This window comes from Nycticebus coucang, chromosome 2, assembly GCF_027406575.1.
Source record: "Nycticebus coucang isolate mNycCou1 chromosome 2, mNycCou1.pri, whole genome shotgun sequence".
Taxonomy (NCBI): domain Eukaryota; kingdom Metazoa; phylum Chordata; class Mammalia; order Primates; family Lorisidae; genus Nycticebus; species Nycticebus coucang.
In genome coordinates this window covers 51828676-51843269 of record NC_069781.1, presented here as the reverse complement: position 1 = coordinate 51843269, position 14594 = coordinate 51828676, and the positions used below count along the sequence as shown (strand labels likewise).

The window sequence follows — 14594 nt, the reverse complement described above, 5'->3', positions numbered from 1 at the left end:
CTTTTATGCACTTTGGACTTCCAACTCTTAAGTTCTTCAGCTTTTGGACTCTGGGACTTTCACCAGTGGCCTCCCAGAAAGTTCTCAAGCCTGCACTGTCAGCTTCCCAGTTCTGATGCTTCAGACTTGGCCTGAGCCACTCTGCGCTTCCTTGGTGCTCCAGCTTGCGGTGACAGATCTTCACCTCAGGGACGGTGTGAGCTGATTCCCTTAGTAAATCCCCTTCCATACAGCCCACTGGTTCTGTCTCTGTGGAGAATCCTGACTAACACGGTGTGTTTCATTGTCCCCATTTCAGAGAGAAGGCACATAAAGCAGAGTTTCGATAATTCTCCCAAGGTCTCTCAGTCAACAGCGATAAATATTCACCTACTATATGTGAGTCACCACGTTAGGAGTTGTAAATGGCATGGAGAGGCCAAAGGGGCAGAGCTTTGCCCAAAAGGGGCTGAGCACCTGCCAGCCAATCCTGACACCTAACCTGATGTCTAGCTGACCTTTAATTATCCTACGAAGATACGAAAATAACCACATTACTCTAAAAAAGATTCTTCAGTTTTTAAAAAGACTCACCACACATTTCCTAAAAGTATGCTAGCATATTTAAAATATGAGTTGATGTGCATACAACTTTTGGAGGAGCATATTTGTTACTTTAACAGTAATAGAAACAGTTGGTAGTTATTTTTCTCTGTTTTCCAATAGAGGAATTTATTCTTTAAGGCATAAGTTCTTGAATATTATTTGTGCTTAGGTAAAAAAAAAATGGCCTTGAAAACAGGCAATTTATTTATTGTGATCTTTTGTTAAACAGTATCATGAATGATTATCTACTTTTCCTTTTCTCATGACCTCTCTCTTTCAATATGCTTTTAAACTATTTGTTAAAATGTGTGTTTGTTTTATAGACTATCAATTTTATGTGGTCATTTCTATGTAAGCTATAAAATTCACAAGACTATTATCACAATCAATATGATATCAAGAAACAAAAATGAGATCTAATTACACTTTACTATAGTCATATATCCCTTAATAACATTCCTAAGTTACCAGTTACATAATTAAATGCCAGAGGTGTTATCAGAGTTACATTTTAAGGTCTAATTAACTGATAATAATTATGGTTCAATGCTAAGTCTACCTGATAATTAGCAAGACATTAGCAGAGAAAAGTCTGCTAATCTGAAAATTATGTAGCTATTTCCCACCTGTGCAGCATGGATAAAGTTCTGTCTGCAAAGAAATGGTTTCAGGTTCTCAGGGTGGACTCAAAAAGAAAAGATGTGGCTTTACTTGAAGCTGGAGTAGAATAACAGTCATAGATCCTTGTGAAACCACTCTTAATAAAACCAATAAAAGGCTGTAATGTGAGAACTATTGTAGGGGCCTAAACTCTGCATAGTTAAAAACAAATAATCAGCTCTTGTCCCCAGCTGGCCTTCTAGTAATTATTCACTGCTTAGAAGTCAAATATCCTTGACAGAGGCAAGATTTCTGACTTCCCTAATCACTTCTACAGATAAGAATGCTACTGTAAAACCTAAGAGTGATCTTTGGGATATCTTCCTGACTGCATTCTGGGGGAACAAATGAGGCCAACCAGACCAGTAGCCATATATGAGGATTGACTCAACAGGTCCTGCTACCATCTACCCAGAAACTATCTCAGTACAAGAAGACGATTTCCACTTTCCAACCTTATAAGTTCATCTCCATCCAGTCAGCAGACCCAATTCCCTAGCTCTTTGTCCACCAATCTACCTTTAAAAACTTTACTCCCGGGGTCGGCGCAGCTTCATGGCGGGAGCGCAGGCGGTCCTGGTGGCTGCAGGTGACAGAGGCGCAGCAAGGGCCGCCGCGGCCCTGTCGAGATGAGGAAATTGAGGCACGGAGATTAATCTGACCCAGATAATACCTTGAGTGGTAGAAACAGGATGCAAACTTGGACAGTCTGGCTCTAGAGTCTACACTCTTAACCACTACGTTGTATTGGCACTCCAACAAGATGAGTCGTGAATATTCTGAGAACAACAATTTCGTGAATAATAATAACCAAATGGTGTTGGACATGATCCTTTATCCATTGCTTGGAATCCCTCAAACCATCAACTGGGAAACAGTAGCAAGGCTTGTGCCAGGATTAACACCCAAAGAGTGTGCAAAAAGGTTTGATGAACTGAAGAGCAGTGGAAACTCACCCGTTGACAACCAGTATAATCCCCTAATGGCTGCTGGAGAGAGTCCTGTTGAAACTTTAGCCACGTATATCAAATCATCACTTCTTGACACACAGGGAGAATTTCAGGAGACTCCAGTTGGTCAGGATGTAGTTTCCAAAACAGGAAGACATAGTATAGCTTCCACAAGGAATTGTTCTTCAGAAAGTGAAAATTGTACTACTCGTAATGGTGGAGAAAAGACTGAAGAATCTGAAGGGCCAAACATGGTGATCCATGTATGTGATGAAGCAAAAAACTTGAAAGAAGATTTTATTTGCCCACGAGATCTTTTGATATCAGAAATGAAGTACTTTGCTGAATATTTATCTATGGATGCCCAGCGCTGGGAAGAGGTAGACATTTCAGTTCATTGTGACGTTCACATTTTCAACTGGTTGATAAAATATGTTAAAAGGAACACTAAGGAGAATAAAGATTGTGAGATACCCACTTTAGAGCCAGGAAATGTCATTTCAATTCTTATTTCTTCAGAGTTCTTGAAAATGGATTCATTAGTTGAACAATGTATTCAGTATTGCCACAAAAATATGAATGCCATAGTAGCTACCCCTTGCAACATGAACTGTATTAATGCAAATCTTCTTACACGTATAGCTGATCTGTTCACACACAATGAAATTGATGATCTAAAGGACAAAAGAGATAAGTTTAGAAGTAAACTTTTTTGTAAGAAGATTGAGAGACTGTTTGATCCTGAGTACTTGAATCCAGATTCTCAGAGTAACGCAGCAACTTTGTACAGATGCTGTTTGTGTAAGAAACTTCTAACAAAAGAAACAGAAAGAAGAATTCCTTGTATTCCTGGAAAAATCAATGTGGATCAACATGGAAATATTATCTATATTCACATAAAAGATAAGACGTGGGATGTTCATGAGTATTTGAATAGTCTTTTTGAAGAATTAAAATCTTGGAGAGATGTATATTGGCGTTTGTGGGGAACGATCAACTGGCTGACGTGTTCAAGATGCTGTCAGGCATTTCTCTGTATGGAATTTTCACATTGTCAGTTCCACCCAGAAACAGCATTTATCCTGCTGCAGCAGGTTCATCGAGTGCTGTTGGCACTGGGGTTTACCCCTGCTGTAGCCAGAAGGTTCTTCGGTTTGACCCCACTCAGCTTACCAAGGGCTGTAAAGTGAGAGACCATGTGGTTGCACTTTGTGATCCAGGTGAAGGTGGAGAGTTGCTGTCCTGTACCACTACTACAATACTGGATGATCTGCACAAGCACAAAGATGTTATTGCTCTGCCCTTTTCAAAAGATACAGTTAGTGATCTTGGAGTTGGTTCCTGTGATGAAAAGGGTCTACAATGTGATGTTTTACTGGAGCCAAATACACCATGGGGCCCCAAAACTGGGGAGCTCAATGCTTTCTTGTCACTGAAAAACTGGACTCTCCAGCTGAAACAACAGTCATTATTTTCAGAAGAAGAAGAATATACCACTGGATCTGAGGTCACTGAAGATGAAGTTGGAGATGAAGAAGAAGTATCCAAGAAATAAAGTATTGGATTCTAAGTTAAAATCAAATCTCACTATTTATGAAGGGGTTACATTCTAAACCTTTAATGCAAAGCATAGGGAATTGGCTTTATATATCTACATGATAGGTTACAACATAGAAAAAAAATAAAGAAAACACAGGAGGTGGCCAGGTGTGGTGGCTTACATCTGTGATCCTAGCACTTTGGGAGGCCAAGGCAGGAGGATTGCTTGAGGCCAGGAGTTTGAAATCAACCTAAGCAAGGAGACCTATCTCTAGAAAAAAAATAGAGAAGTTAGCCAGGTGCAGCACCTATAGTTCCAGCACCAATAGTTCTAGGTACTATGAAGGTTGAGGTAGGAGGATTGCTTGAGCCCAAGCATTTGAGGTTACAGAGAGCTATGATGATGCCACTATACTCTAGCCCAGCAACAGACTAAGTGTCTTTAAAAAAGAGAAATAAAAGAAAGCCATTGTTAAGATTCCCTAACCCTGGCACCAATGGAGAATGCTTATAAAGTAATAAAAAACTGTGTGTACTGAGAAATAATCCTTAAGTTTTCACTTCATATGTAAACTAATGTGTTTCTTAAAATGTGTGTGTTCACATCAGATGAAATGTGAGATGAGATGTGTACTTGAGGCGATTTAGAGGGACACTCAAATGAACCATTAAATAATATTATCAAAGTAAAAAAAAAAACTTTACTCCCCAAATTCTTGGGGAGATGGATTTGAGAAATTTCTGCATTAGCCCACTTGGTACACAGCAGTATTAAACTCTGTGCTGCATTCCCTGCTGGCTTAGAGAACTGGCTTCTTTCTGAACAGCTGGCAATCCAACCCAGTTGAGAAGTTACACTGTACCTTTTCTTTTTTTCTAAATTGTGGTAAAACTTATATGCTATAAAATTTACATGCTGTACATTTTTAAGTGTACAGTTCTGTGACATTAAGTACAATGTTGTGCAACCAATCTCTAGAACTTTTTCGTTGTGCAGAACTGAAACTCTGTATTCATTAAACAATCAATTTTCTTTCCTCTTGGCAACCATAGTTCAACTTGCTGTTTGTGTGTGTTTGACTACTCTAGCCACCTCATACAGATGGAATTATATAGTCATTGTCTTTTGTGACTGTTTTATTTCACTTAGCACTAAGTTCTCAAGGTTTGACCAGATTATATTACATGTCAGAATTTCCTTCTTATTTTTCTTTAATTTTTTCAAGACTCTATGCCTGGGCTACAGTGCAGTGACATCATCATAGCTCATTGCAACCTCAAACTCCTGGGCAGAAGCAATACTGCTGGCTTAGCCTCCCAGGAAGCTAAGAGTATAGGTGCACACGACCATGGCCAGCTAATTTTGGGGGGGGAAGGGGTTTGTAGAGATGGAGAGGTAGGATGGAACCACTATTGACCTGATTGGTCTCAAACAATTCCCCTGCCTTGGGCTTCCAAAATGTTAGGATTATAGTTGTAATCCACCACATGAGGCCCATAATTTCCTTCTTAAAGCTGCATAGTATTCCATGTGTATATGGACTACATTTTGTTTACCCGTTCTATCAATGGTGAGTTCCTTTCACATCTTGCACATTGTGAATAATGATGCTATCATTATTGCATCATTGCATGGATGTGCAACTGGACTCTCTTCTTTATTTTATACCAATACACATATTTTATAAACCAAAATTTAACAGTAAGTTCAACCTCCAGTAGCCTCAACCGTGTTGGCAGTTGGTGGGCCACCTTTCAGTTGGAGAGCCACCTTTGTCCTTGAGATTGGTGTGCTTCCTCCTAGGAAACTGGAAAAGTTCTAATGTTACTGTGCCCAATGCATCCAGCTCTTTGCAGGTTGCTTTTACTTTCTATTTCTAATAACTCTTTGAAGTAAGTATTAATCTCTCCATTTTACAGATAAGGAAACCATTCACCACCTCCCATCCCCACCCCACACGCAGACACACAATTCTTATACTGGGGCTTTCTAAAAGGCTTAACTTCTAGTTCTAGAGGGGATATCTTAGCCTATTTTGTGTTGCTATAAAGGAATACATGAGGTTGGGTAATTTATAAAGAAGAAAAGTTTTATTTAGCTCATATTTCTGACAGCTGAAAGCTCAAGAGTGGGTATCTGCATCGGGTGGGGACCTCAGGCTGTTCCCACTCACGATGGAAGGTGAAGAGGAGCCAGCCCAGGTGGAGATCACCTGGCGAGGGAGGAAGCAAGAGAGAGGAAAAGGAGGTGCCAAGTGCTTTCACCAGAACCAGCTCACCCTCACCCCAGGGCATTAATCTAGTCATGTGGAATACACACCTACAATCCCAACACCTCCCATTAGGCCCCCAACCTCAAACACTGGGATCAAATTTCAACATGAGATTTTGTGGGGATGAACCAACCATATCCAAACCACAGCAAAGGATAAAAAGGATAAAGTGGGCACTGCTGATAGGAAGGGCCAGGAGCTTGAAATGAAAGCAATGTTCTGCTTCCCTTTCTCCATGCCCACTCACTTCTCTTCTCCTCCCCTTCAAGCTGCACGTCCAAATCTAGTGCACTAAAACTCCAGCCCTTAGGAGTATGTCTGCCCTGCCAGGAATCAGGCATGGTGCCATCCCAGCAGATGGGCCAGAGAATAGGTAGTCACTGTTCATTTCCATGTACAAAGAGGAATATCAAGTGCGGATGTTGAAAACAGGACTCCTAGGTAAGAATTTATCCTTCAACACTCAAATCAAGACAGACGCAGTCAAAATTCGAGCTGAGGGACAAATTCACTCTGACTCAGGAGAAACAGCTGTCAAGTCTTAGGGAAAAATGCTTCCATGGAGAGGGAAAGGCAGCAGTGAGGCCACAGAGCTCTCTGGTGGGTTCCCTTTACATTCTGCAGGATCCCTCCTGGAGCCAAAAGCAAGCTTGCCTGCCCAGCCAGCGCCTGGTTAAGCAGGCCATTAGAATGCACGGCCTCATTCCGCAGGCTCTCCAGATACATAAAGAGTCCATAACATTTGGGCTGCAGCCCCAACTCATTATTTCCTATGAAAGTTTATGCAGCCACAAAATTAAATGGGAAAAGCACATTAGGAAGGGTTTGCAACCCACTTAACTCATGCCTGACAACAGCAAATGACCACAGGGTAGCTGTCGGCTTAGTCCTTCTCCTTCTCACTCTAAGTCACAGCTAGTTCTTCAGGGGAAAGTTCCATACAAACATGAGCTTCTAACACCTGCTAGGGCCTGTCCCCTGTGGCACGGGGTCCCTCAACAGAGGTAAGTGAGCCACTCTTGCTAGGTCACTGCTAAACCCTCTGCTCCCGAGGCCACTTTGCAAAAGTCCCGGGGCTAACTCCCACAGGCCCCACTCGGTCACTTTTTGCATTTTAATTCCATATTTTCAATTTAACACTGTCTATTCAAAATATTATCTTCTTGATATTTAATTAATAAAAAATTACAAATGAGATATGTTACCATCTCTTTCTAAATCTGATGTGTCACTTATACACATCAGGATGTGTACAGGTCATCTTGGTTAGGACCAGACACATTTCAAGTGCTTAGTAGCCACATACAGCTACGTAAATTATATCCCTTAATTTTTTCAATAATCTTCTGATGTAATAATTACCTCACTTTACATACGAGAAGAGGAAGCACAAGAAGGGTCAGTAACTTACTCAGGGTCACACAGCAAGGACGTGGAACCCTCAGGAAGAAACCAGGCACTCTTATGCCAGAGGCTGCAGCACCCTGCCTCATGCGCTGTGCTGCAGAGCTAACAGACTATGCTTCCTCATCAACGAAAGAATTTGAAAATGATAAAGACTACCATGAAAAGTTACAGATAGACAACGAATTTGTTTTCATTTTTGAGCCCTTCCTTCCCATAACAGTCATCTATTAGGTAAAGACTGTCGTGTGTTATATCTATTCTACAGGTCGGAAAACTAAGGCAACAGAAAGACCTGTCACTTGCCTGAGGTCCCACCCACTGGGCTATTTTCAATAAAGTCTGAAAATTCCCATTCAGCCATAAATTAAATCTTTAAACAAGATCTTTTCTTTTACTAAATCATTGGTCAGTAATCTATGGCACCAAAGCCAGATAATAGCCCACCATCTGGTTTTTTGAATAAGGTTTTATTGGTACATGGCCTCACCTTTACCTGTCAGCTGTGGCTGCTCTACCTCTAACAGGGCAATGGTGTATGACCAGTAAAGTTAAAAATACTAATTTTTTCAGAAATGTTTGCTAACTTTTTCTACTAAATCATTATATGTATCAACTTTTGCTGTTATGTAAGAATTGCTTGTTTATTGTAAAAAAGACTTTGAAATAGTGATTATATGAGGGTTGAGGGATTGTAGGTAACTTTGTTTCTACATATATATGTTTTCTACAAATATTGTGTATTTCTTGTAACTTAGTGAAAAACATATTTAAAGAACATGTGAATGGGTGGGTGCCTTTGCTGTGGGAAGTCAATGTGCAGGACTAGTAGCAGATGTTCAGATGATGCTGTGTTAGTCCATTGTGCTACTGTAACAAAACCTCTGAGACCAGGTAATTCATAAAGAACAGACATTTATTTCTCACAATTCTGGAGGCTGGGAAGTCCAAGATCAAGGCACTAGCAGGTTCAGTGTCTGGTGTGGGTCCAGTCTCTGCTTCCAAGGTGGTGTCTTGAATGCTGCATCCTTGGGACAGGGAGGAATGCTGTGTCCTTACACAGCAAAGGCAGAAGAGCAAGACAGCTCAACCCACAGAAAGCCTTTCTTTTAAAGGCCTTAGCCCTAGTAACAAGAGAAGAGTCCCTGTGGCTTACTTACCTCTTAAAAGTCCTGCCTTTTAACACCATCATATTGGCCTTTAAGTTTTAACACCTGAATTTGGGAGTGGACACACTCAAACCACAGCAATGCCAAAACCAGACCAAATTTTCCACCTTCTCCTGTGGATACAGGTGAATGTCTTATTCCACCAAATACAGGCTGTGCATTAGTCCACGTCATCCGAGAAGCAGTCACCCAGACATGGGAGAATTTTATTAGGGGAAATCTCTGTGAGAGAAAATGAAGAGGGAGCCAGGGAAGGCTGAGAACGCAGTCAGACCCTGAGTGAAAGAAAAAGAGAAGGAAGGGAGGCCGGGCAGAAGCGTTGGAGACTACAGTCCAGTTTTCAGAAAAGCAGAGCACGGCTGACAGAAAGTTCTTGACCCAAAGGCTCCCGTCAGTGGAGTCCTGAATCTCCCAGAGATGAACCTGCTTTCTATCCCTGCTACTCTCAGGTGCTGATGGCAGCAGCCTTTGGGAGGCGTGGGCTGGAAAATGCAAGGATGGATCTTACAGATCAGCAGCTGGACCTCACACAAGGACACTCCCTGAAGCAAGAGATCTGAGAGGTGCATAGTCATGGTCATTGCAAAGAAAATCCTCAAAGGCCACACACACGACTATGATTCTTCATGATAGATCATTTTAAAACACCATCTCAGCCTATGAAAGAAGTTCCGAGAAGATCCAGACTTTTTTGGAAGCAGAATGGATCTGAGAGCTTACTATTTCAGTCTCCTTACTGTATAGATAAGAAGGTCTTTCAAATGGTCTACCATGTAGAACCTTTCTCTCAGCATCTATTTTACATAAGCTTCACTGATTTTAGAGCTTCAGAAACCGTAATGATGGCTAAATCCACAGGGCAGGGAGAAAAAGTTTTCAAGTGAAAAAATGAGCCTCAAATATTGGGATCATTCTTTAGGCCTAGGCCCCTATTCATCAAGGATAATATTTTCAGAAGTCAAATAAAAACTCCATTCTTGGTTTCTAAGAGATGTATAAATTATCAGCCCAAGGCTGGATTTTAGAACTATCTAGCTTAAACCTTTCAATTTACCAGATAAAGTCAGGGAAGTGAAGGAAATAATGAAGTAACATCTGTTGAGTAAATATCATGTAAAAGTAGTACCACCAACAATACCATAGGTCCACTTGTGTTTTAAGACATTAGTCCTAGCACCGGAACAAAAGCTGGTTTGGAGGCAGAGACCAGTTAAGAGGTGACTGGTGCGGTGGCTAACGGCTGTAATGCTAGCACTCTGGCAGGCCGAGGCGGGTGGATAGCTTGAGCTCACAGGTTTGAGATCAGCCTGAGCAAAAAGTGAGACCCGTCTCTACTTAAACTAGAAAAACTGAGGCAAGAGGATCACTTGAGCCCATGAGTTAGAGGTGTAATTGTCCAGGCAAGGACAGCAGGAATAGCAATAAGGGAAGACGTGCATATTCATGGTCATTGCAAAGAAAAACCGGTCAAACAAGAAAGCACAGAACCTAGGAACTGCAAAGGATAACAAAGATATTTCCAGGCTGTAGGGGTCAATGGAAGAAAGGAGGTCTTTAACCAAAAGGGTCAGCAAAGAGAGGTGAAGACAGAAGACGGATAAAGCAGAGAAGCCAAGGAACAAAACTGAAATAGTGCAGTTTGAGATGCTGTTGGAACATTCATGTGGAGCCACATAATGGTTGAAAATTCAAGTTTGATGGCTTGGCACTTGTAGTACAGTGGTTATGGCATCAGCTACATACACCAAGGGTGGCAGGTTCAAACCCGGTCCAGGCCCGCTAAACAACAACGGCAACTGGAACAAAACAATAGCCGGGTGTTGTGGTGGGCACCTGTAGTCCCAACTACTTGGAAGGCTGAGGCAAGAGAATCACTTCAGCCCAAGAGTTTGAGGTTCCTGTGAGCTGTGACACTGCGGCACTCTGCCGAGGGCGGCATAATGAGACTCTGTCTCTAAAAAAAAAAAAAAGAAGAAAATTCAAGTTTGACTCTTATTAGAGGCATAGGGCTAGAGATATGAACTTGGGAGTTATCGATAAAGGTCTGATCGTGGAATCCGGATAAGAAAAGAAGCCTGGGAAATGACGGTCTTGGGGGCGGGGGAAGACAGGGCACAGAAGCCAGCAGAGCAAAGTGGGATGAAGGGCAAGGGAAGAACCTGGAAAGCCTACTGCTGAAGAGCCAGAGAGACGAGAGCCTGGAAGCAACAAAGGGGCCAACAGCACTCAGGGGTGCCGAGAGATCAAGCCTGACCAGTGGTTTGAAGAGATCGTGGGAGACTGTCCAAAACCTGGCCAGTGGAGCGGAAGTCATGCTGCGATCTGGGAGTGAGGAGATTAAGAGAAAGTGGAGTCTAGCGATGAGCAGAGGGAGCAGTGGGAGAGGGGGATATAACCACGTGAAGGGTGAAAGGCGTAACTGGCCAACTTTGAGCTTCCTTCACTGATTTTGCTGCTTGGATCTTTAGGTCTCATTCACTCATTTCCGTATCCACTCTCATGCCTGATCCTAACATTTGCCTAATCTGGTCTCCAGGTAACTGTACCCTGTAGAATTTAGCTGCATTAGGCTTAAATAGGATTTTGTGAGCAAGCCTCAGCACAACTATTCATAATAACCTGTGGTAACAGATGATACTGGAAGCTAAATTGTTCAGGATGTGGAGTCTCTCTGCCTCTGTTCACCAAGGCTTAAATTATGTCTTTTGTGAACCTACATCTTAGAGAAAGGGATTGTGGTTAAAAAGCTTGCATATGAGAAAAATACATTTTAATTTATTAGTACATCAAACTAAAGTATAATTGTATCTTAGAACTGTCTTTCTGTCTGTCTGTCTCTCTCTCTCACACACACACAGAACAGCAGATGTTAGAGGAAGTCATGAGTTTTTCCAGCTCTGAGATCATCATTATGAGTAGTAATAATACAGTTTGCAAAACATTTTTCTGCTGCCTCTGCAGCAAATCTTAACTATAAAGATGTTAAGCAGTAAGCATTATATTCCAAATAAAACTTATACCTGTCTCTGTCTAAAATGTTACAGTTTATTATTATTGTTGTTATAAGAAAAGGAAAGAGCAACCCTATAGGTATAACCCTTCACAAAAGAAAAATCATGCTGGCAACTCATTATTTCAGGCTGTTATTATGTTAGATGATAGCTTCTAGGTGTAAGGCACATACCTATAATGATCGCATTAAGGCAGAACCTCATTAATAATAGATGAGATCTGATTATATCCATTCCTAATGTTACTTTAATAACCTGTGGCATTTTTGCAACAAAAAAATAATAATTTGAACCTTTCTACATTTAAAAAAATCATTCTTGGCACATCTTAGTACCAAGCTAGAGAAAATAGGTTGCTTTTGAATCAAGGAGCAGTCCCTGACATGAGTCTTTCTATGCCTTTTAACAGTAAGAATTGCCATTTCAAAGAAATAATAATAACAATTTTAGACTAGATTTCTGGCCTTTTAGAGATTTTCAGAGAAAGGATTTGATAGCTTTTCATTGTTGTGTTTAGTGATTTTGTTTTTTTACTAGAACATATCAGCTTCTGCTTTCACACCAGACTCAAATGTCTTCTATTCCCTGACAGTGCAGTTGGTCCAGCACAGCAACAAACTGCAAGCCGTCTGACAGATATTCTAGATGTAAGAACTTGGTTTGTTGTTTCACATGATCAGTGACTTTGCTGCTGTTTTTCTTTGCCCTGTTTTTAATTCTTTGCTTCTTAAAAAGGCCCGATGTCATAGGCTGAACAATGCTCTCCCTGCCAATCTCCATTTATTATCTTAATATGGTAAAATGGACTTTGCACCTGTCAGTAAGGCTCTTAAAATGGGGGAGAGGATGCTTCATATCTGCATGGATCTGATGTAATTATAAGAGTCCTTCGAAGGGGAGAAAGCTATGTCATGACAGAAGTGGAAACTGGAATGATGTGCTTTGAAGGTGGAGGGAAGAGTCCCAAGCCAAGGAGTATAGGCAGCTGCTCAAAACTGAAAAAAGACAAAGAAACACTCTCCCCACAAGGTCTCCAGAAAGAACCACGCCTATCCACGCCTTGATGTTTGCCCTGTAAGATTCGTTTCAAACTTCTAACTCTCTGGAACTGCAAGAGAATACACGTGTTGTTTTGAGCCACTACATCTGGGGTAATCTGTTACGGCAACAATTGGAAACTAATGCACTTCTTTCCTTTCAAAAGACAAAGGGAAAAAAGTAGATTGTGGCGCTGTGGCTCAGTGAGTAGGGCGCCAGTCCCATATACAAAAGGTGGCGGGTTCAAACCCAGCCCCCGCCAAACTGCAATCAAAAAATAGCCGGGCGTTGTGGCGGGCGCCTGTAGTCCCAGCTGCTTGGGAGGCTGAGGCAGGAAAATCGTGGAAGCCCAAGAGCTGGAGGTTGCTGTGAGCTGTGTGATGCCACGGCACTCTAACAAGAGCAGTAAAGTGAGGCTCTGTCTCTACAAAAAAAAAAAAAGGAAAAGAAAATTCAATAGGTAACATTTTAATCTAGCTGAGCTTGAACAAAGAAACAGTAAGCTTTTGTAAATCATAATCTTTCTGTTGAAGATAATGCTTCCCTCTTATGGTAAGTTGAAAGTGCTAAATAGAAAAGGAGGAAAAATAAACAGCTGCTGTTGTCATTTCACTATTTTTCCTTCCAGTTTCTTTCCTATGTATATTTTTATATTCCTACCAGGAAACTGGAAATAATCACGGAAAACCAGTATTTGTTGCCCATTTCACAGACGAGGAATTTGAGGATTAAGGAAGTTAAAGTAATTTTGTCCATAGAGCATAACCTAGATTCTAATCTGGGTCTCCCTCAATAAGAAACCTCTTTTTTACTATAGAACACTATGAAGTTAGTGAGTGGGGATAAAAGTGTTTCAGGGAAAGAATCATCAATGTTGACAGAGGTGTCATGATTCTTCTTCTAGAGGTAACCTGAGAAAACTAGAAGCTGCTTTGGAGTGGAGTGCTACTGAGAAAGAGCCAACTTCCATTTTCCTTCCTAAATCGACTCCCCTGCTAATAGGACAATGAGGGCTGGAAGATATTAGGTAGATGTAATTGAGACCCAAAATTAAAATCCCCTTCATACCAGCAGCCAAACTGACCATCTAGAGCCCAAAGGGAGGTGGGATATTTGTTGTTTGTAGTTTCTGCATGGAATCCTCCAGATAAAGGCTTTAATATCTATGCATTTTATTAGTTGTTACCAATAATACACTACTCTATTTTATCCCATTTATTTGCATTTGCTTTGTCTTTTCAAAGAAAACCTGAATGGAAGAAAGGGAGAGAGGCAGAAAGAAAGGAAGAGAAGGGGAGTGGAGGGGAGGGGAAGGAAAGGTGGTCAAGCCCTGTGCTATGAGAAAGGGTGATTAACATGCTCTTACACTTTTGCATATTGGTTTCATCTATAGGCTCCTTTTTTATTGTCATTCATTAAGCATTTCTATTTGCGTCAAGCAATTGGGAATTGCTTGCACTAACAGTTTAATGCCTCATGCAGTCAGTGATGTAGAGAAATTAATGTAAATGAAAATAAATTCGGTATTATGTCCAGTAGGAAGGCACCCCAGCCTGTATCCCTCATCTAATTCACTGCCTAAGCCAGAGCAAAGAACTTCTAATGCAGTGTAATTTCCTCTTCAGAAGGTGCAAAATACAGCCTCCATTAATGGTCCACTTGAAGGATGTTTCATAAAGGGAAAGAGAATCCACATCTGGTGAGGTACTTGGGAAGCTGGTGTCCTCTCTTTGGGTTTTGGCTGGGACATTCATCTTGAAGGCAATTTGGAGAGAGAGACAATAGGCAATAAAGTTAAATCATTCAAGAGACATCTGAGGGCTCTCCTCCCTGCCTAGGGGGCGGTGCTGGGCTATAGCCAAGAATGTTCTATCTACTCAGAGTACAGTTCTTCCTCGTTCAAGGTCACTCTCCCCAGCAAAACAGGAGAGGGAAATGAATTTGGAATAGAGATGAGATCCCTGA

General features: G+C 41.3%; 1 protein-coding gene across 1 annotated transcript; it reads left to right on the top strand.

Annotated features, from left to right (window-relative positions):
* The first annotated feature begins 1788 nt into the window (after positions 1-1788).
* Positions 1789-4190, top strand: LOC128571614 (SANT and BTB domain regulator of class switch recombination-like). Its single transcript, XM_053571172.1, is given in 2 exon segments — positions 1789-3266; positions 3269-4190. Coding segments are annotated over 2 exon segments (1740 nt in total). The 5' UTR covers positions 1789-2008; the 3' UTR covers positions 3751-4190.
* Positions 4191-14594: the final 10404 nt, after the last annotated feature.